The sequence below is a fragment of the Pleurodeles waltl genome, chromosome 9 (assembly GCF_031143425.1).
Source record: "Pleurodeles waltl isolate 20211129_DDA chromosome 9, aPleWal1.hap1.20221129, whole genome shotgun sequence".
In the NCBI taxonomy this organism is placed as follows: Eukaryota; Metazoa; Chordata; class Amphibia; order Caudata; family Salamandridae; genus Pleurodeles; species Pleurodeles waltl.
The window spans coordinates 866,697,229-866,720,717 of NC_090448.1; the positions used below are offsets into that span (position 1 = coordinate 866,697,229).

The window sequence follows — 23,489 nt, forward strand, 5'->3', positions numbered from 1 at the left end:
CTCTGAGTAGGATGAAGGTGTGGTATTTTTCGGCGCCGAGAGAGAATCTTTTTTCGGTTTCGGCACCGACAGAATTTTTGTTCCTTTCGGCATGGATTCTCGGTGCCGATGTTTTTCGGTGCCGGTATCTTGTTTTTGTCTCTCGGAGCCGCTTTCTCGGCTCCGAGGTTGCTCCATGGCGGTCCCTCGACCGGAGTCGGGTGTCTTCGACGGGTCGCCTGATTTATGGGTCGAGCCATGGCCTGTTGGCAGTGGCGTCCCCTGGGCTTTCGGTTTGTCGATGGATTTACTTTTCGACGTCTTACTCACAGTTTGTTGCTGTTGTTCGACGTCGGAGTCTCCGGATTCTGATTCCGGAACCGAGAATGTTTCCTCTTCGTCGTCGAAACGTTGTTTTGTCGACGTGGACGCCATTTGGTGACGCCTGGCTCTTCGGTCCCGGAGTGTTTTTCTGGACCAGAAGGCTCGACAGGCTTCACAGGTATCCTCCTTGTGCTCGGGGGACAAGCACAAGTTACAGACCAAGTGCTGATCTGTATAAGGATACTTACTGTGACATTTTGGGCAGAAACGAAACGGGGTCCGTTCCATCGGCTTCGATGTCGCACGCGGTCGGGCCGACCAGGCCCCGATGGGGGATCGAAACTGCCCCAAAGTCTTCCGATGATCGGTGTCGATGTACCTAACTATCCCGATACCGAACGGAACAATACCGACGCTTTCTTCCGAGATTCTGACTAACTTTCCGAACCGAAACACGGAGCGAAAAGGAATACGTCCGAACCCGACAGCGGAAAAAAACAATCTAAGATGGAGTCGACGCCCATGCGCAATGGAGCCAAAGAGGGAGGAGTCCTTCGGTCCCGTGACCAAAAAGACTTCTTCGAAGAAAAACAACTTGTAATACTCCGAGCCCAACACCAGGCAGCGGACTGTGCCAAACATGTGTATCTGCAGCAACATATGCCATCGAACATATAGTTTTGCTAAGTTTTCCGAATCGAAATCTCGGAGTGAGAGGAAACACGTCTGAACCCAACGGCGGAAAGAAAACGATCTAACAATGGAGTCGATGCCCATGCTCAGTGGAACCGAAGAGGAGGAGTCACTCGATCCCGTGACTCAAAAAAAAAAAAAAAAGACTTATTCGAAGAAAAACAACTTGCAACACTCCGAGCCCAACACTAGATGGCGGACTAATGCACAGAATGTGTATCTGCAGCTACACATGCCGTCGAACATATATATATATATAGATAGATAGATAGATAGATAGATAGATAGATAGATAGATAGATAGATAGATAGATATAGATATAAAGTTATACACACACATACATATGTGATGGCTAAGCAAACAACTCCCACTGCACACAAACAACTCACATTACACTTCTTTAAATTATTGTGAACTCCATGCTGTAAGCTACCTTACCAACTTACTGGTACGCAATTTACTTGCCACATCAGGGTGGAAGGCTGTCAGACTGGCCATGATTCTGAATTAGTGATCTGCAGCCCATTGCGTATTTCAATAACAATTGTTTAACTCTAAGACCAACTGCCAGTTGCATCTTATGCCCCTGCACTTAAGTACCTTTCTTCGGCTGCAAAACATCCCCTTCTCTCCTTCTTCTGATGCATTCTCATCACATTCTGCTGAACTTCACTGTTTCTCTTCAGCTGAATGCCATACCATCTTTCCTACTTCACTTTATCACTTTCTCTTCTGCAGCACTTTCATATGCTGCTCTTTACCTCGTTTCTAACACAACACTCAATTTTAATATTCACTTGCTGCTGCCCACCCTCATGTCTCCCATTAGACTTACTTGTGATTATTTTCTGCAATTCATCCCCTGCTCCTACCTATCCTTATGCACTTCATGCATTTTTCCTGATTTGCTGCATATTTCTCTTCCTCTCAAAGGCTCTGTCCCTTTTCTGGAGATTCTTTCTAGCCACTCTCTCCCCTGCTTCATTTAGCCTTCTTTTGCAGTTTATTTCTTTTCCTCTGTCACATTTTACATTCTTCTTTCTCGCTCCACTTCACCTTCTTTTTTGTTCCACATCATACCCTGTACTAATTTAAAAAGTGCAACATTAAATCTTTTTAATAACAAGGAACTGTATGATTTACTTTTAAGACACAAAAACTGGATATTGTTCTTTGCTGAGATCACCTGGGCAAGCTGTTATAAATTCTCCTCAATTTCTTCAATTTTCACAAAGGTATGGCATCTATATTTTACACTGATGGCATACGGCTCTCTTTGCGAAATACCTCCTTGAAAGACGTATAAGGAGTTGTCTAAAATCGAAGCATATATTTTACAGAACATTAAAACATTAACATGGAGAAAATACTGCTGATGGTGTCCAATACCCCTCCCCCTCCTACACCCCAGACTACCAGTTTTATTAAGTATTTTTAGGTGTACCACTAACCCTTGAGCTAAGAGTGTCCTGTACTCTGGTTGCACTGCATCACCAACTCTGTGACTGAAGAGAGGTGACTAGATATGGGAACTGAAAGGACCTGTGGGAAGTTGACCAGGTGGCCAACCAATAAAAGGAATGGCATTTGGTGTGTAAAAAGAAAAAAGTAATGTGTGGTAAAAGCTAGAAGTGAATTAAGCAGGTTGCCAACAAACAGATTAAAATACTGTGCAGCTGAGAAGAAAGAAATTTAGTTTACATTCTGCAATTTCATTCACTTTAAAACTTACAGGTTGCACTTGTTGAGTCTATAAAATTTATGCCTGGCAACACACATCCTCCACACGTACTTGGCAGTCTCCATGTCATCCTAAAAAACAAAAACGACAGCTTACATTACTTCATGAATAAAAAGAAAATAAACAGATGGGCGTTGGTGAGCAAATAGTTGCTTAAAAAAGTACCACGATTAGTCTCACTATTTTGCGTTAAACCATATCTGTTGATTAGTACTCCATGACAGGTTTCTAAATCTGTGGAGCTGTGCCTTGCATGCAAGAAGAAACTTTAATAAAGGACTGTGGTGGGGGAAGGAAAAGTCCAGCTGACCACGGGGAATGTTTTCTTCTATTATAAAAAAGACAACAATAGCTTTGGTTTGCTGATCTAGAACTGGGGTGTCCAACGTAAGTCCAGGAGGGCTGGATCCATTCCATATCTTTTTAAAACCCATTTAAGACAAACTTACATACAGAAAGTTTAAATGGATCATGTATAGCCAGTGGTTATCCAGAAAATCTGCGATGGTTCCAGCCCTCATGGACATACATTGAATACCTCTAAGAAAACAACTAAAGGAAATAGGAGGCCATGGTGAAGCGTCAGTAATTGTTGTATATAATTTTAATGATATATCTTATGACTGACCAAAGCATTTATGTAATGACACTGGCTTGAGACGAGGGAGCTATATGCCTGTGCTTTGGTCATCGAGTGTAATCCCTTGATAAAAGTCAGTGGCTCTGTGGTATCTAGATTATAAAGAATATCCTGCATTGCACATTATAAAGGATAGGTTTGTAGTATTTATTTCATCCTACTACATCACTGAAACAATTTAGTATTAGTTCTATCCCTGTAATTTATTGCACAAAAACGCATAACTACACAATTTTGACAAACTTGTTCCAGGCGAAACAGAGCCGTCCTTAAGAGATAAATCAAATTCTCGCCTTCTTTTGGATATCTCCACACAAATCTTATTGCCCCAAAACTTATTGCACAGGTAATCGTTCAAAGCCCTTTAATGTAATGGCTGTGAATGCAACAGGGATTTGAAAATTACTTGTACAGATGGGTTTATTATCATAATTTTTCATGCATTTTGCTCCACTGGTGGTCCCACAACGCACCCATGATGGATCTTTTAGGAATGACAAACAGCTAACTAGGTATTAATACAAGAGTTGCGCGGCCACAGATGCAAAAAAAAAAAAAAAAAAAAAAAAGGCAACGTCACAATTCCTGCACATAATACGAAACACATCTCCTTTATTTGAATGGCCTATTAAAGAGAAAAATAATTGCATTGTATAAGACTTCTATGTGCGATATTTCAGATAAAGTTTCATCTTTCATATGAAAGAAAGGATGTTTGCAAACATGAAGAAGTATTTTAGATATAATCTCTAGTGCAAAATTAAACACACCGAAAAGGAGTTGGATATTTGCTGCAAAAATATATTTTAATCAGTTAAATATAAGTGAGATAAAAAAACACATGCTGTAGTTCAGAATGTGTAGACCATGCAGAGGGATTATATCTTTTGTATCATTTTCTAGTATGCAAAAAATAAAACATGTTGCCCTAAATATCTCCTTTCTGCCCATTACTGCTCATGTAGAAAAAAAACAGAGCAGAAGAAAAGTTCAAGCTTCGTTTTCGTTTTCGTTTTGTTTTAACTATAGCTTTTAATTGTGCTCCACACCTTGCCTTTCCCTTCGGGTACTGGCTCTGGTAGCAGGCAAAGTGAAGTTAGAACTCAACTGTTCCAAGTTGTTATAGTTCAGGCTACATATATATATATTTTTTATTACAGATGACTAGGCGCGTCATAACCTGCATGTAATAAGGAAATGGAAATTAGAGACAATCGTTTATACAGGGATTGCAGGATTCCATCAATTATAAAAGATTGAAGGACAAAATTGATGTTTCCACAGGGGTCCATACAGACAATTAAGTACTGATGCCAGCCACTTACATTTAATTACATATTTGCGTCAGAAATCCTCCATTCAATTGGTTGATGCAGAAAGCTAACATCATTGCCTTGAATTTTGGCAAAACTTAGCTCTTCAAACTGAAGAAACTAGCTTCCCATGGTGGACACCACAATCTGTATGGTGGACATGCTCATAGCAAGTGCAACAAAAGGGTCTTTAACCAAAACTACTCTTCTCAAAGGAGAGAGGAGTGGCAGGAATAGGTTAAACCAAGAGGAGGGGATCAGACAGAAGAAAACTGGATCTAGGAGAGCAAATGTTAAGTAGTGTGTGGAGATAATGCATTACCCATGCACTAGATTGTGTCTGGGCATAATAAGGGGACATGAATACAAAATAAGTCTGTGATCTGTCCAGATTTTGCTTAATGGCAAATCCAGACATGAGGCACATATTTTTGAGAGTAAAGAAGACTAAGGAGTTAACTACATGCCACCTTATAACCTCACATACTGAAACACAATCCTTAACATACACAAACCTAGCGAGGAAATATAATGAACTAGACATTACAGGACCCATCAGTTCGTAGTGCTGTTAGCCACTTACTATACTTACACATTAGTTGACAAGCTACACCAAGCCCAACTTAGAAACTAGGTAAGTAATTTGGTTCAGCTCTCCAGCCTCACCAACCAAAACAGTTACAAATCTTTAAAATTGACATACTCACTTGTGGCCGCACATATCCACAAAACCAAATTAAACTCCTGTCTGTAAAGGAAGTGCTTCAAAATGTATAGCCTGTACTAACAAAAGACACTATAAAGCACACAACTGTCTGACTGTGTGCTGTGGAACTATAGCTTATCAATTAATAGTTAAACATTAAGTATTTGTGCAGTACCTTAATATTGTTTTAATTGTTCATCATAGAAAACATAAATGTATCTTCTGGGGAACAAAATTATTTGTTAATGGGAAAGATGCCATTACAGAAAGCTCAAATTTGCAGGAATGTGTTCTTCTTTAATTAAATGGATTTACACCAGGGCATAATCTGCAAGGTTTGGCCAATTGGCTTCTCCATAGTGTCCTACTGAATCAACAGTTTAGAATGCGGGTTGAGATTAAACATGGAGAACAGTGACTGAAGAGAAGGGAAGGTTTGGAGAAAATATATTTCAATTGATAAAAAACTGAAAGTAAAGATATAGAGAACAGATAATGTTCAAGGATCTAAATACCTCTGGTTGCATTTCAATCAGAGCTGCCCAATGATTTGATTAGGTAAATGTTTGAATGTGTGACTGGAAACATTTTAAGTATTTTCTATTGAAGCAATAACACCCGGTTTCCTGTAAGTGGAGGCAGTCATCACTACCAAAGCCATGGTTGGAGGGGGCATGAAGGGCATCCCATAGGTCAGGATCGCCTCATTACCACCATACCACTTCTGCTGCACTGCACTGCTGGGGAAAATCACAATTGACTCCAACTGTAGATCTCCATACTGTAGTGAATGCCTGTGAAGGCACCACTGTGCCAACATGCATACATGACCAGCAAAATACAGGAAGTGAGCAGATATAGGAATCTACGGACCTTCAGGGCTGGAACTCAGGTGCTCGTTGGAAGGACCAGACCATCTCTTGAATATACGTAATCATTTAGGGTGGAAGAAAGGCATGGAGAAGGGAGGTGTCCTGTACTGGCCCTATGAATAGGAGTCACTGTGAGGGCCACAGATAAGATTTGGGCTTGTTAATCAAAAACCCAAGTTGACCAGGGCAGATGCGGTCGACTGCAAATGGCTCTCAAAACCACCCCAACAATCTGGCTCTGATAAGTCAGTCATCTAAGTATGGGAAGTGGAAGAATACATCCTGCAAGTCCAGTGACACCATCCAGCCTTCAGCTTCCAACATCAGCAAAACCTGTGCATGTGTCAGCGTTTTTCCAGGAATGGGCACTGTCCTCCGTCCTTCTTCGACACGAGGAAATAGCAGAAGTAGCAACCTTGGCTTTCTTTCCTTTGCCGACACTAGGCTCACTGCTCCATTATGTAAAAGAACTGCCACTTCTCTCTGAAGAATGGCCAGGTGTTCCAGAGGAAGACAGAAGGTGGGGTGGGGGGAGCAGACAGGTGTCTGAAGAAAGGGAAGGGTCTAACCTCTGAACAATTTGAAGAACTCACTGGTCCAAAGTAATGGCTTTCCAGGTGAGCAGAAAGGAGGATAAGCACCCTCCCACATGCGTCAAGTGTGTTAATGACAGAAATAGGACTGCTTTCCTGGGCAGACCACTGCATTTTGGGGCATTTGTGCCTGCAGCTGGTAGGATTGCCTCTAATGAAAAAAGGAAACCCCTGGAGAATCCTCAAATGTGATAAGTGTGTCTGTAATCCTGTAGGGGTTGCACTTTCTGGGTACCTAAGGAGCAAGCAGTGGCCTTGCTGGCCATAAATCTCTTCAGGAACGTATCTGCATTTTCGACAAATAAACTTGTACCACTGAAATGGAGGCCTATTAAGTTGGTTGCATATCTGTTGAGAACTTTGAGGTTCTGAGCAAGGCATGGCATTTGACAGAGCCCTGGCTTTATGACATGCCTGGCAGTAGTCTGACCATCATTAATAACTTCATGGAAGTGGTCCCACAGAGCATGGACATTGCATATCAGGAGGCAGTTGGTCTTCTGCCTACCGATGAAAATCTTCTTCCTCGTGCTTCCAGTCTCTTTTATTCTCTGCCCAATGAAGTAATGGGGAACATGCCTTGTAAATGCCCCATGGAATGTGACGCTTGGGTCACTAGGCTCTCTGGTGTGGGGTGGGGTGGGAAGAAAGGAAGAAAGGATTCTTAGGAGTGAGACAGTAATGTCTGGTAACTAGATAGCTGACTGCCAGAGCATATGATGGTTTCTACCATGTTGCTAGTAGAGAGTCCAGTAAAGCATCATATAAAGGCAATCAAGGTTCCAAGTGGGCAAGGAGAAGAACCTCAGTGAGGGCATTCGTTTTATCATCTACTGTATAAAGTTGCAAACTAATAACCCCAGTAACCTTTTTATCTACCAAATGAAGTGACATGATTTCAGGAGTTGGGGGCCCAGCAGGAAACTCTATGTCTATACTTGAAGTATCTAGGTCACTGTCTGTTGACAACCTAGGTATTTCATAAGGGTATTCAGCCACCTCAATATATAGGTACAGGTTATAAGAGCCAGAATCCAAGCCAAAGGTATCATGGATGTGTTGCCTGTAGTTCTCCTCATCAATCAGCCTTTGATCTATGTTGTGGCTGGGGCTCTGTAGGGGGTGAAGGCAGTGCCAACTGCTCCTAGTACAGTACCGGTGAAGGCAGGAAGCAGGGGTCAGTGACTTCTGTGGCAGCGTCGGCCAGGACGTTGATGGCAGAATAGAGAAGCTAGCTTCCAGAATAAATACTGAGGATGAAATTGGAGCTACTAGACCTGTGGCATACAGAGCCATAGGCATGAACTTGGGAAGTCCAATTTGAGAAGGTTCTCCTGAAGGGTTTGAAGCACTAGTGAGTAATTAAAGCACTTCATTTAAGACTAACGCTGGATCCCTGCATAGCAAAGGGAACTCTGGCACCTACGAAGCCAGAGCAGAAGGATCCGATTGTAAGGGCACCAGCACAGTAGAGTCAGAAAGACAGGCATCACCGTTGGCTCCAAGACTGGTTCTCACTAAGGTGCAGGTCACTGAGCCACCAGGACCAGGGTAAGTAGGCCCTATTTTGACCCCTTCCACTTAGAGGACAGCAATCATGTAGAAGACTCTAACTGCCTTGATGTTGCCTCTTCAAGAGTTAATTCTTCTTGGTTTCCTAAGAGTGGAAAGCAGGCGATCTTGAATGAAGTTTTCTTCTGTAATTGTAGATCCTGGCCATGAAGAGCTTGGCCTAACGCTCCTTCATGGCTTTCTGAGTCAATTGGGTGAAGGAATAGCAGGTCCAAGAATTACGCACCAATAAGGTTTTTTGTGAGGAAGTGAGCTCTAGATCTGCACTGAAGACACACAAAAAAAGAATCTGACGTCACTGCAACAGGATGAGCCCTTTGTAGCTTTGGTGACATCATATGAAGCCACTTCTGGCACCAAGACAAAGCCAGCGCACCTACTGGCAACATGAGAGCTTTTAAAGCTTCTGGATCCAGACTGACATCTGGGCTAATTCTACAGGTGAGTAATCTGCAGGTGGAAGTATCCATCAGAATTTAATTTAGCCCCTAATCAAGTCCTAGATTGTGGTAGTGCATCTGCAGCAAGAGGACAAACAGACTGCACACACTGGGCTCATAAAACAAGGTAATGGTATTTGCAGCATTTGACTTTCAGCCATACAGTTTAAACAATACAGTGCTCAATTCTACACAATACCTTATCCAAAGCAGACAATTTACTTGTTGATAACTATGTATTCAACTTAAGGGGGCGTGGCCTGACGGCGATGGCAGAGGAAGCCTCTCCGTGAGGCTCCTGCCAGAGATCCCCACTCCGGTCCAGCCTGAAAGGCAGTGGACCCCCAACCCGCCCATTTGCCTGGCTGGATGTGCGTAGGGGTCCCGAGGCTCATTTTGAGGGGCCCGATCCCGGAAGGAAGAGAGTTTCGGGGCCGAATTGGCGGCCGACGGAGTGCCGCGAAAAAATAAATAAAAAAAAAATAAAGATGGCGCCCGCGATCTGAACGGCGTACCCAGCGGCAGACGATCCACTAAAGCTACTCCCTGATCCTTTCCCGCTCACCCCTCTGGGAGACAGGAAGTACAAGGGGACCTGGTGGTTCCCTCTGGGGACCCACGCCGCCGAACAGGGGGGCCCAGCACTGAGTCTGTGCTTGGATAAGGACCGCGGAGCACACACAACATGGCGACTGACACCCGAGGGAAGGACCGAGTGGATCACGGTGAGAGGCGATAATTCCGGGGTTCCCCCAGAGCTCCTTTGGGAGCTCCCCTCTGAGGACGTCTGATCGCAGTCTGCACGGCAACGCCGGGGGGTACTTCTGGGGAGGCTCGACTCCATGGACCGCCGGAGGTGAGCTGGAACGAGTAGGGCGAAGTCGGCGACTTGAGGGGGCGAACCTGGCCTGCACTGGGGCACGGTGCAAACGGCCCCCCTCTACAGAGGTCCCCCTAGGTGAGCAGTGCTACATACAGGAGAGTGCAGGGGGCCCCCAGACACTGGATGGGAGTCATGCATGCTTGAAGGCGCCCTTCACGAACGGTGAGGCTGCTTGGCTCGACAGGTCCACACCCTGACTGGGAGGAGAGAGAGTGTCCTGTCTACCTGGCGTGTGGTGTCCCCCAGAGGTTCTTAGCGGCCTAGAGTGCGGAGGGCAGCTGGCACTGGAAGGCGATAAACCTCTTCCACGTGTACCGAGCGCCAGAAACAGCAACTCTCTAATAAAAAGGTCGGCGATCCTTCTGGCAGTGCAGTATACAACGCAGTGGTGGGAGAGTAGATGTCCAGAGCCCACCGACCAGACGGAGTTGGAGCCATACCCCAGAAAATGGGTAAAGTCGGTCGCCGGAGGGACATAGAACAAAAAGGTGGGTCCTCAGCTGAGGCACAGGCAGACCCGTCTGAACCCAGGAATGGCGCTTCAGGAGAGGGTCGTGACGATCCACACTTCAAGGTGTCCTACAAGCTATAACGGCTTCCCGTGTAGCACTGGAGGGGAAAATCGATGCTTTGGCCACGGATCTCACAGTACTGCGAGATGATCACCGCCGCCTGGCAGAAAAGGTGTCCACCACCGACAGACAACTTAAAGAGCTTCTTCCGGAGGTCAAGGATGCCACTAAGTCTACACAGCAGCTGGAGACCAGGATCAGGGCCCTGGAATTAAGGGCCGAAGACGCGGAAAATAGATTGCGACGCAATAACATACGAGTGATTGGTATGCCTGAAAGTGTTCCACAAACTGGCCTGGCGGAATTCCTCAAGCGGTGGCTCCGAGAGGACTTAGCGGGCGACGGACTTTCTCCTTTTTTTGCGATTGAGAGGGCACATAGAGTTCCGTCGCGTCCTCCCCCTCCGGGAGCCCCCACGCAACCTATAATAGCCAGGCTTCTTCATTACCGAGATAGGGACTACCTGTTGCATCAAAACAGGACCAAAGGGGACCGCACAATGGACAATCACACGGGTTCGTATCTTCCCAGACTTCTCCCGGGAAGTACAGAAAAAACGGGCCACCTTCAGAGCTGCAAAACAGAAACTGCGCCAATTGGGTCTACAATATGGCATGCTGTTCCCGGCGAAGCTTAGAGTAGTGACCAAAGACAGTACACAGTTTTTCACTACGGCGGAGGAGGAGGTATGGCAATGGCTTGATCTGCTTCCACATGAGGGGAATGGTCCTCCGGCACAGGGCCCTGAACATGGACGGAGGAGAAGGGCAAAACGCAACACGGCCCGTATAGTAAATAGTCCCTCACCTGTGGAGATGCAAACTGAGAGGCAAAAAGCCATGGAGGCAGCAGCTTCATTGAGCGGCTCTGATCGCGGATCCCAAGTACAGACTGCTGCGGACTGTGAACCATCTGATTCGGACCATGAATCCGAGACTTCCCAAATATCCGACAGATCGGGCCCGGCCATAACACCGGGCACTTCTGACTGTATCATATGAGAATCCTCCCATCGAACTACACTTGCGCCAGTTGTCCTGGTAATGAGAGCCCCCCCTGGCAGACACCGTGGAGGCCGGTGAGATGGGCGTATTAGCTGTCACTATGGCGGTCGTACCCGCCAGTTGGATGAGTCCGGGGTCCACAAGTACTACTATATCTTGCAATCCGGTAGTGGGGATTAGAGCGATGGCCCACTCCTTTTGTGATCCAGGAGTTACCCCACTTTTGATAATCTAGTTGACATTTCTTGAAGTTTGGATGAGAGCCGTTCAAACTTTTGTCCTGGGGAAGGGGAGTTGGGATGTTAATTGTTGGGGCTTGTTTAGGGGGAGTGATGAGTGGTGGATGTTTAACACTGGTCTGCTGATGTTATATAATGTGAAAGTAGGGATCTTCGTGGTATATGCTAGCCCTGCATGGGGTATGTCACAGACGGGGATTGAAACACAGTTATGGCGTCGTTAGGCACTTATAAATTTCTCTCATGGAATGTACGGGGCATGCACACAATGTCTAAGAGATATAAGGTATTCTCACATTTACAGCGGAGGGGGATTCAGATTGCGTTGCTCCAAGAAACACATTTAACCCAGGCTGAAGGGCTAGCACTGCAGAAAAGGTGGAGGGGCCAGGCATACTATACCTCTTATTCCGCATTCGCCAGGTGCGCCTTGATTTGGATCAGAGCCGGGGTTCCATTCCAGTTATTAGACACGCTCATAGACCCAGAGGGACGTTTTGTAGCAATCCAGGGTCGATTGGAGGGAAGAGATCTAGCGTTGATCAATGTCTATGCCCCGAACTGGGACCAGGGTGAGTTCTTTACACGCCTATCGGGCCTCCTAGCCACCTATTTGCAGTTCCCCCTAGTGATGGGGGGCGACTTTAATTGTGTGGCCGATCCCTCTAGGGATCGCTCCCACCCTCCGTTACATGATTCCCCTCTGATGAGAGTAGCAGGGCTATTCTCCTCCTGGCAGACGAGTTGGGGGCTGGTGGATGTCTGGAGACGACTGCACCCAGAGACCAGAGACTATTCCTTCTTCTCCCCCCGGCATGAGCTCCATGTCCGCTTGGATGTGTTTTTCTGCTCCCCAGACATTTTCCCTCAGGTGCATAATGTTGAATACCTGACCCGCACAATCTCTGATCATAACCCGCTATTACTAGAGTTACGCTGGGGTTCGCCCCCTTCCCGCATCCCCACCTGGCGACTGAAAACTGAGTCACTAGAAGACGCACCCTTTCGTGAGGAGCTAAGACAGCATATTACCCACTACTTTGTAGATAACGAGGCTTCATCCAATAACCCCTTGATTGAATGGGATGCTTTTAAAGTGGTGGTGCGTGGGCGCTGTATTGCGGGAGCGGTGGGGGTCCGAAGGACTCTAATTGGGGACCCTGAACAAGCGGAGAGTGAGCTGCGAGAGATGGAGAAAAAAAGGCCTGAAAATCCGCTCCTTCAACCTACTATCTTCGAGCTTAGAGCAACGGTCGCTGACTGTGTGGAGCGTCTTTGATGCTTTGACTACCAAAACTATATCACACGAGCACACGGGGAGAGAGACAAGGCGGGTCGGATGTTAGCTTGGGTAGTTTCGCAAACGCATAAGACATCACCTATCCTGGAAATGATATCGGAGTATGGGAATCCCCTTCACGGGCAGGAGCAAATTAACTCTCACCTCATGACCTTTTACGAACGATTATATAAAAGCACTCTTCGTCCCGACGGTAACTCCACCGATAGTTATGTATCTAGACTGCAGTTGCAGACACTACCACCAGAAGCTGCGACACAACTTGAGGGCGCCATCACACAACCAGAGATTCGGAGGGCCATTAGTGAACTATCGAGGGGAAAGACTCCGGGGACAGATGGTCTCCCTATCGAATTCTATGCCACGTATATAGATTTGTTAGCTCCTAGGCTCGAGATTCTATATCAATCCGCCAGAGACCGGGGAATTTTACCGGCAACAGCGAGGGAGGCGGTAATAGTGCCCTTGCTTAAACCTGGGAAAAATCCTGCGGAAGCTGGGGCATACAGACCTTTATCCATGCTGAACCTGGATTACAAGATCCTCAGCAAGGTTCTGGCCTCTAGGCTTCTCCCCCACATGGCAACACTAATACATACTGACCAGGCAGGGTTCATCCCGGGGCGCAACACAGCGGATAACATACGCAGATTTATAGCGGTCATGAACGATCGAAAATCGACTAGCCCAGCCCCTGGAGTGCTCGCAGTCGATATAGAAAAGGCCTTTGATAGCTTGGAGTGGGCCTTCCTTTATACAGTGATGTCCCGCCTTCGTTTCGGACCTGAATACATTGCCTGGGTCAGATTGTTGTATACTGAGCCCACTGCTAGGGTACGGACAGGACGGATTATATCCAGACCTTATGTCGTTGAGAGGGGTACCAGACAGGGGTGTCCCCTATCGCCGCTGCTATTTGCACTGGCTATGGAGCCATTAGCAGCTGCGGCGCGCGGTGGTGGTGGTGGGGGTCCCGGCATAGTGGCAGGGGGCAAGAGACATCAAATAGCGTTGTATGCGGATGATCTGTTGATCTTCTTAGACGATGTACACAGAGACCTTCCCCGGACCCAACATTTGCTCTCGCAGTTTGGTGAGCTTTCTGGACTTCGGGTGAATTGGGGCAAGACCGGCCTGTTTCCTTTGAACACTACTGTAGCCCCACCATTAGAGTTGGGAAATGTCCAGTGGGTTCCAAGATGCCTCTCATACTTGGGGGTCAAGATTTTCCATGACCCACAGGATATAATAGACAGCAATATTGGAGGCTCATTGCGTTCCCTCCGTTCCAACATGGCTTTCTGGCAAACCTTACCTCTATCTGTAGCGGGGAGGGTAGCCATCCTTAAAATGGTGGTGTTGCCTCGCCTCCTATATAACTTCACGGTCCTGCCAGTATGGATTCCTAAGGCCATATTTGCAGAACTAGAATCCATAGTCATAGCCTTTATCTGGGGGGGTGGACAGAAGCGAGTGGCTCTGGCCAAACTTCAGAGGCGGTCCACAGACGGAGGCCTAGCAGTCCCGGACTTTGAGGCTTACTACTTGGCAGCACAGCTCCAGTGGTTGGCGCAATGGATAGCCAACAGTGCAGCGACAGGGTTGGGGGTAAAGGAGTTTACTCCCCCAGAGTCTAGATTATACGAACTGTTGTTGGGGCGTCCGGGTAATGGGACGCATGATTCCCTTGAATTTAAAGTCCTTGCGTGCTGTTGGAGGAGCTTATTGCGTAAACTTAAAGTAAAGGCCCCTTACTACCCTGACTTACCCCTCTTGTCCCTAACAGCTTTGCCCCATCGGGGTGACTGGGGTGGACTCCAGTCCTGGGTGGAGGCCGGGATACAGACGGTAGGAGCACTATTTAAGGAGGGGACACTGATGCCGTTTGAAGTCCTTCGGACACAATTCGGTCTACAAAGAGGGCACTTCTTATTGTATGGCTCAGTAGTGGCTAGTATCAGGAAACACTGGCTGACATGGACAGGAGAGCTCACTACACAAACAACCTGTACATATTTGGCGACTTCTTCTGGCACCTTTAAGGCAGTTTCTAATCTCTACAGCAGGATTCAGGCGGATAGGACCATACCTTTGACTCAGCTCAAATCGTCTTGGGAAGTAGACCTGGGCACAACTATATCCGATGTGGACTGGGAGCGTATTCTGGGGGGCTTCCCCAAAATGACTCGCAATGCCAGATTTAAGCTGATTAATTTTTATGTACTGCATAGGGCATATCTCACCCCTGAACGGATCAGCAGGTACTTTGAAGTGGAAGGAGTAAATTGCCCGAGGTGCGGGCTAGAGAAGGCGGAATTTAGGCATATGTTCTGGAGCTGCCCTACGGCGGAGGTGTATTGGGCGGAGGTGAGCCGACTGGTGGCTAGAGCGATAGGAAGAGAAATCCCTTGCACAATAGGGCATTGTCTGCTTGGCTGGTTTCCACGCACGGCTAAGTACAAAATAACCAACAGGTTCCGAGACTTGGCCTACGTACTGGCCAAGAGGGAAATAGCGATGTCCTGGAAGAATCCAATTGGGCCGAGACTGCCCCAATGGACCAGAGAACTAACTAGGTGGGCTGGGTGTGAGAGCGCTGTTTTACATAGTGAGGCCAGAAGGGGTTGGTGGCTCCTGGAGGCGGCGCAAGGTTGGGATGCGATATTAGACTCCTTTAAGGAGGAATGCCGATTAGGTCCAGTCCCCTGATTGAATGATGATTGGATGCTTTGAGAAGTTACCAATAATCCCAATCCATTGGTGCCAATACGGATGACCCCAGGGCAGGATCATACGGTTGGACTAGAAGGGGTAAATACTCTCACACTGTGAGCGGAGGGTTGACTCCTTCATAGCACACCTACATACAATACAACTGTTCAGATATGCTACCAGTATCATCACTGGGGGGTGGGGCACTGTTGGGGAAGTTGAGGGATGGGGGGGTAGGGTAGTTGTTGCAACATCAGATTGCTATTAGTGCAGAGAAGTGTAGATTAAAAAAGCCCTTGCTCTCAGAGTCACTGTATATTCTCTTATACTATGTTTACCTACTCACTGGTTGATCGAAATTGCAATAAACTTTGTTTACAAAAAAAAAAAACTATGTATTCAACTTAAATCTGCACACTAGTAATAGTTCAGCCTACACTTTTGAATACTTTTATAACCAAGTAAATAGGAAATTAAAAAGAAACTAATAAAATTGTTGTGTCGATAAAAAGAAAAGCAGTAGAACCTGGAATCTTCACCTGTTCCTCTTACAAGACATAACTTTTAAAATAACTATAAACGGTGACAATACAGAAGTTTTAAACAGAAAGTTAGTTTCAGATCCCAAATGCAAAAAATGATTGATAAGCTTTGAAAAAATGTCATAGGTAGGGTGATCTGCTTTTAATGTTTTTAAAAAGATACAAGACAAAAGTCAATGTATTGTTTTCCACAAAAACACAAGACCTGGAATCAAAAATATGCTTACAGACACAACCACAAAATTCTCTTTGGTGAGAACTAGATGGAAAAACATATGCCGTTACTGCAAAACTCAGAAGGAAAGAAGAACTATCACTCTTTTCAGTTAATCTGACGTACTGGGGAAAAAGTGGGAAAAGGGAATGTCACCATATCATAATTTAAAGCCAATGTTCAATAGAAAAATAATTATTGAAATAAAGAAAATTACTGCAGGGTTTCACTTTACCTAAAAATCATTGAAATAGTTCTTCAAATACCACTCTTGGCTGTTTAAAATTTCACCTTTCTCAACAGAAAGTAGACCATCGTTAAAAATAAAAACAGCAAAAAATAAAATTAGAATTTTACTAACCATTATATAGCTTGGCAAACTAAGAACCTGATTCAGGGTTTGGCAGACAGGGTATTCTAAACCTTTGCTTCACCTACTTCATTTAAAGACTGGAGAATCTTTGGTATTCCTTTGACGGAGCCTCCTGTTGGCTCTGTTGATGGAATACTTCCTCAGATGACCCAACAAAGTGATGGGCCAACAAAGGAAGGACAGTATACCGCCTGCACTACTTAGAGTGGATATGTAATGCCTTTCTTTTCCTGGCAGTGAGGGACAGGAACAACAATAATGACCCACATTCAAAAAAGTAACTCCCACTTTAAAAGTTGTTTTATTTCAAAACACCAACAAAAAAAAACAAAAAAAATTGGGTCCACAACTGTCAAAACTTACAGTAGCCATCCACAAAAAACGTTTAGTACACGGAAAGTAAACAAGCATCACTGCAGTTCCTTTTAATGTAAAGAGATGACCGTTGTGACTTTACCCTGGCCTGCGATGGTGGAAACTAGACCTGGTAGAGAACGATGGATATGTATCTATTTGATTACCCTAGGTGACTGTGACCTGTTTGAGAATCAAGTATTGCTGGCATTCAATGGTATTTTTTCAAACACAAATTGGTCATGAGAGCAGTTTCTAATGTCTGGAGCGCAGATCAGAGAGGTGAAACTTATATGGATGCATGAGAGCACTGAGCCCACTACACATCCTAAGTTTAACTGCCTGTTCTTTCACGGTTGCACTAGTATTACTGTCACTGCCCTTTATCCCTCCCTGTTGCAGCAATCCAGAGTGGATATCATGAGACTTGGGCAGGCAGTTGAGAAAGTGAAACTACTACAAAACCCCTTTCAAATATGAAAAAACGCCTGTGTTAATATCATTTAATTCAAAATACTATACGGGGCTATCTCACACCTTTGAAATTACACAAAGGAATATGTTACTTATCCTCTAAGCATCTGTTCTTGGCATGTAGCGCTGTAGATTCATATTCTCTGCATACTCCTGCCATTTAGTACTGGGTTTGGATGTGTGCAAGTTGGTTTTCTTCGAATAAGTCTTTCGAGTCAGAAGGCAAAGTGACTCCTCCCCTCGGTCAGAATGCAAATGGGCATTAACTCCACTGTTATATTGTTTTCCAGCAGCTGGGTGAGAATGGAATGTGAGTATCAGTAAACAGATTCCATGCATAAGAAATTATAAGAAGGAACTGCAACGGCCACAGGTGTCAGGGGAGGAGGGCGGGCCCTTGGGATTCTACAGCACTACATGCTGCGAACAGATGCTTACAGGGTAAGTAACAAATTCCATTCAATGGCATGTGTGGCTGTAGATACACATGCTCTGCAGAGACTAACACAGGGCCCTCCAGAAAGCAGTGACTAACCTGTGGGTGTTGTAGTTGTTTGAAAAAGAGTATGTAGCACTGTCTGTTCTACATTTGACTGCTGGCGAGCTAATACATCTACACAATAATGTTTAGTGAAAGTGTGTTGTGTAGACTATGTAACTGCTTTACAGATTTTAGCTATTGGTATATTTCCCAGGAAAGCCACAGAAAGTCCTATTTTATGGGTAGAGTGTGTTCTAGGAGGTGTGGGCAAAGTCTTTTAGCTTTGGCGTAACCTGACTGAATGCATTTAATTATCTATCTGGGAATGCCTGATTTAGATATGGGCATTCCTTTGTCAGGGGGCGAAAAAGCAGCAAAGAGTTGTTTGACTGTGCCCTACCCTTTAGTTCTGTAAATGTGGTACATTAAAGCTCTTTTTACATCTAGTGTGTAGGAAGCTGGCTGTGTATATACAATACCAAATTAGGTATAGTGTGCCCAGATTCCACGGGTTACCCAGAGGCTTAACAGAAGCTAAAGTAGATAATGCTAATGCTCTCTTTTGTGGAAGAGTGGTCGAGCAGTTATGCTTATCAGAGGGTAATGCAAAGCATTTGTTGTACACACAGTCAAGAAATGAGGCACACACTCAATGACCAACTCCAAGCCAATTGTTTTATATAACAAAAATATATTTTGTTACTTTATTTCTAGAACCAGACGGTCTTCGTTACAGGCAAGTACAGTGGTCAATAGGCATCAAGCATAGGTATAAAATGTACTTTGATTGGTTTTTGCATATAAAACAGTTTACAAGTAATACTTTTCTATTTCAAAAGATGACAGTGCAGTTTTTCACAGGAGTCAATAGAGTCCTGGGGGGGGAGGGGGCACAAGTTATGAAGTACACAACTTACGAATCCAGTCTTCGGGGGTTAGGATGTCCACAGGTCAAAGTTTAGGCTGACCCCAAAAGTGCACCACCAGCAACACTGGGCCTCCTGGGTGCAGAGGTCAAAGTTGCCATCAGGTTTACAAAGGAATCCTATGAGGACTGGGGTGCTTGGTAGAAAGCAGATTGCACGTAAGTTCCTGCAGTTCCAGGACACATGCCTGGGGTGTTTAGGTCAGCACCTGTGGGGGCTTGGGGGGTGTCAACAGTTCACACCAAACACACACTCAGCGGCACCGGGGCAGCTGGTTGGAGGGTGCAAACATAGAGCTGGGTGCTCAATGCTTTTCAATAGGGGGACCTTGGGGTCACAAAAGATGCTGCAGGCTGGGTCCAGAGGGTCGATTCCAGGTAACCAAAGACTGGACAGGTAGTGGAGACGCCCACTGGATGTTGCTGGCTTAATCGGTCAGATTCCCCAAGGACAGGGGACTGCGGGTGTAGGCGCTCCTTTGGCACTGGCATCTTCTTCGGATCCGGTTGTGGTCAGGGAGGGTCCTCCAGATTCAGGTGGCAGGTGTTGTGTGCTGGCCAGGAGGGGTCAGCCCAGAGTGGACTCAAGGTCGGAATCGCCTGGGGACCTTCTCTGGACCGGGGGCCACCTGGACTCGGGCAGTGGGTGTCAGGTGCAGAGTGGACAGGGCTCGCGGGTCCAGGGCGGTTCTGGAGTCCTGTTGGAGGGTTTCTTCTGGACAGGGCTGCTGCCCTCCGGAGTTCTTGGTCCTCTGCTGGGCTGGGAGTCCTCAGGGGGTGTGCAGAGGTCGCTGGTCCTGCAGGATACATTGCCTTCTTGGAGCAGGGGCATTTGAAGCTGCAGGCAAGTCACTAAGGCTGGAGCCAAGTCAGTTGTCATCTGGAGGCTTCACTGCCAGTCCTTCTTTCGGCCGCCAGGAATCTAATGAGTAAGGTTCAGGGTAGCCCCTAAATACTAGATTTAGGGGTGTTACAGGGGTCAGAGGGCAGTAGTCAATGGCTACTGTCCCGGAGGGTGGCTACACCCTTCCTGTGCCCACACTCTTTGGGAAGGAGGGCACATTCCTAACCCTATTGGTCCCTATCCTCCAAAATAGGATGGAGGATTCTGGAAGGAGGGGGTAACTTCAGCTCAGGACACCTTAGGGGTGTTCATAGCTACAGTGGTCACTCCTACCCGTTTTACCAAATTTTCCCGCCAGACCTGCTGCCTGGGGCTTGGTCTGGGGGGCGGGTAGCTCTATAGCTGGAGTGGCCCGGGGAACTGTAACAGGAGGCCTAAGCCTTTGAGGCTCACTGCCAAGTGTTACAGTTCCTGCAGGCGGGGTGTGAAGCACCTCCACCAAGAGCATGCTTTGTTCCTGACCCCAGAGAGCACAAAGGCCCTCACCCCATGGGGTCAAAAACTTGTCTGTTAGTGGCAGGCTGGCACAGACTGGTCAGCCTTACACTAAAGGGTTGGGTAGTATACCAGAGCCTTCAGTGAAGCCATCACAATACATGCTGCAGTCCTTAATGACCCTCCCTGGTCACAGAGCCCTTGGTACCACGGGTTCCTTTTACAAAGGACTTTGCTGTGTGCCAATTGTGGAAACAATGGTACAGTTTAGGTAAAGAACACTGGTGCTGGGGTGTGGTTAGCAGGATCCCAGCACACACTAGCATCAATACTAGGCAAAACATGGGGGGTAACCATGCCAAAAGAGGCACTTTCCTACATAGTGTATCAAGGGCCCTTTCTGAAACTGAATCAGGTTGCAGAAAGAAAACAGGTAATTCACCTGACTGAGGGGGAAAGAGGACACCACCCTCGGAAGGAATTTTGGGTTAGTTATAAGACTACCCTGTCTCTGCGTAGCTGGAAGAAATGCCTGCAGCTTACTGACACGCCTGAGTGAAGTGATGCCCACCAAAAATGCAACCTTTCAAGACAAAAATTGGATGGGGCAGTTATGCAACGGTTCGAATGGTGGACCCATAAGTCTGATAAGTACAATGTTGAGATTCCATGCAGGTGCAGGAGGAACTCTACATGGAATTATTCTTTTAAGGCCTTCCATGAATGCCTTAATAACTGGTACCTTGAACAAGGATAAATTTTGTCTGTTTGGTAGGTAGGTAGCCACTGCAGCTAAATGCAGGCGTATTGGAGTGTAAGTTGGACCAAAGGTCTGCAAATGAAGAAGGTAGCAGACAATGTTTTGAACAGTTGCATTAAATGGATCAATGCGCTTACTGGGGCAGTAGAAAACAAATCTCTTCTATTTAGCAGTATAATAGGCTCTAGTCGTGGGTCTATGAGCTTCTTTAACAATGGTTATACATTTAGGTGGGAGATTAAGGTAATTGAATTCTATGACCTCAGGAGCTAAATTGCAAGGTTGAGTTCCTTTGGATTTGAATGCCCAATTTCTCCATGGTTTCGAGTGAAAAGCTCCAAGTTGAGGAGAAGCTTCTCGTGGGACACTACGGAGAGCTCAACTAGTGTGGCGAGCCATGGCTGTCGAGCCCAAATGGACGCTACCAGAATGAGGGTGAGAGACGTTTGCCTGAGCTTCCGAACCACACAGAAGAAGAGGGAGAGGTAGAAAAGAATAGGCAAATATCCCTGACTAGTTCTCCATAGAACATTGCCCTAGGTTGGTGGGTCTGGGCATTTTGCGTTGTTTGTGGTTGCGAACAGGTCTATCTATGGAAACCCCCAGAAGGACTAGGGTTGGAGTTCCCACTCGTGGACTTGTTGCTGCATCCTGCTGAGGAGGTCAGTAAAGTTGTTGTCCGCCCCTAGAGGTGATCTGCTAGTAGGTGAATGGTGTGACGTATTGTCAACGCCAAATCGTATGTGATAAAGTGGCAACAGCAGGGAATGTGTCCCTCTTGTTTTTGTTTTTAGATAAAACATGGCTGTCATGTTGTCTGTCTAGACCAAGACAACGTTGCCTATCATATGAACACTTTAAATGCTAGGTGAACAGCTTGAAGCTTGAGATAATAGATGCAGAGGCCCTGGTGTTTGGTGCCCCAGAGACACTGAGCTGTGAGATCCTGTAGGTGAGCACCCAATCCTCTGAGGGACATATCAGCTGTGAGGATGATGTGGAGATCAAGGTTAGCCGTTCCTTTGATAGGTTTTGTGTGTTCCATCACTGCATAAAGTGATGTGTGGCCGTTCACCAACACTAAATCTTGTAACTGACCCTGTGACTGAGACCATTGGCGCACCAGACAATCCTGCAGCAGGCGCATACGAAGTCTGGCATGTTGTACTATTGCAATTCAAGATGCCATCAAGCCTATCATTTGCAAAACTGTTTTGAAGGTTACAGGTTGGTTAGGGTGAAACAGCTGAAGTAGAGCTTTGATGTTCTGAATCCTGGCTTGGTTTGGGTAGGCTAAACCATGTTGTGTGTTGAGAATAACCTGTAGATACGGCTGAATCTGTAAAGGTTGAAGGTGTGATTTTTGTATGTTTATGTTAAATGACAGCTGATGGATAAGAGGCAAAGAGTGGGAGTGAGTGTGTTGTGGACACAACAGAAGCACACTGTCCTCAATGAGGCAGTTATCCAGATATGGAAAGACATGGATGCTCTGACTGTGTAGATATGTTGTGACTACCGCTAGGTATTTAATGAACATATGGGGGGTGCGGTAGTGACTCCGAATGGGAGCACTTTCAACCGGTAATGCCTTCACGCTATAATGAACCCGAGGTATTTGCAGTGAGCTGGATGGATTGGGATGTGAAAGTAAGTAATTTTTAAGTCTAGTGCAGACATAAAGTTGCCCTTTTGTAGCGGCGGGATCACGTCCTGAAAAGTTACCATATTGAAATGTCCTGATAGGATGTAATGATTCATCGGCCTGAGGGCTAATATAGACCAAAGTGATCCTATCTTTTTGGGGAATTAGAAAGTATAGGGAGGATACTCCTGAGCCTTGCTGTTGAATAGGGACAGTCTCTATGGCTCCTTTGTGGAAGAGAGCCTGCACTGGAGTTTGTCTTCGTGAGGTGGGATATTTGGAGGTGTTTTGATGAGGCCCAGACAATAACCATGTTGGATAACATCCAACACCCACTGATTTGTTGTTATTTTTTCCAGGTGGGGAAGAAATGTTGTAGTCGCCCCCCAACAGTTATTAAATGGTCGGGGGATGAGAAAAGAGTAACTGTTTGGAGGTGGAGTGTGTGATGCAAGCAGAGGCAGCCTTTCCATGACCTTTAGAATTGTTTCCTCTGTATGTGTCTCTGTAATATCCCCTTGATGTTGTTGTCCGTAGGAGGAGGTATAGGCATCTGATGGTGTAGTTTTGGTGCCCTGTTTGTATGTGGGACGCCGAAAGGAAGCACAAGGAGTGGGGCTTTGGAGCCCCCAAAGATTTTGCAACCTCTGTTCTTTTTCATCTTTTTCAGTGTTTGGTCCACCTGGGGCCAAACAGGTGCTGCTTGTCAAATGGGACATTGAAGATCATATGCTGCATCGCTGGCTTAAAGCCAGATATGAGAAGCAAAGCATGTCTACACAACAGTATGCTAGTATT

At 46.1% G+C, this 23,489-nt stretch overlaps 1 protein-coding gene across 2 annotated transcripts in view; it reads right to left on the bottom strand.

The window, feature by feature from the left end:
• PTPN21 (protein tyrosine phosphatase non-receptor type 21) overlaps window positions 1-23,489 on the bottom strand; it is a 351,990-nt gene that overhangs the window by 202,345 nt on the left and 126,156 nt on the right. For both annotated transcript variants that reach the window (XM_069208139.1, XM_069208138.1), the window contains exon 10: window positions 2,730-2,809. In XM_069208139.1, coding sequence (XP_069064240.1) covers window positions 2,730-2,809 — 80 coding nt within the window. The remainder of the gene's footprint in view (window positions 1-2,729; window positions 2,810-23,489) is intronic.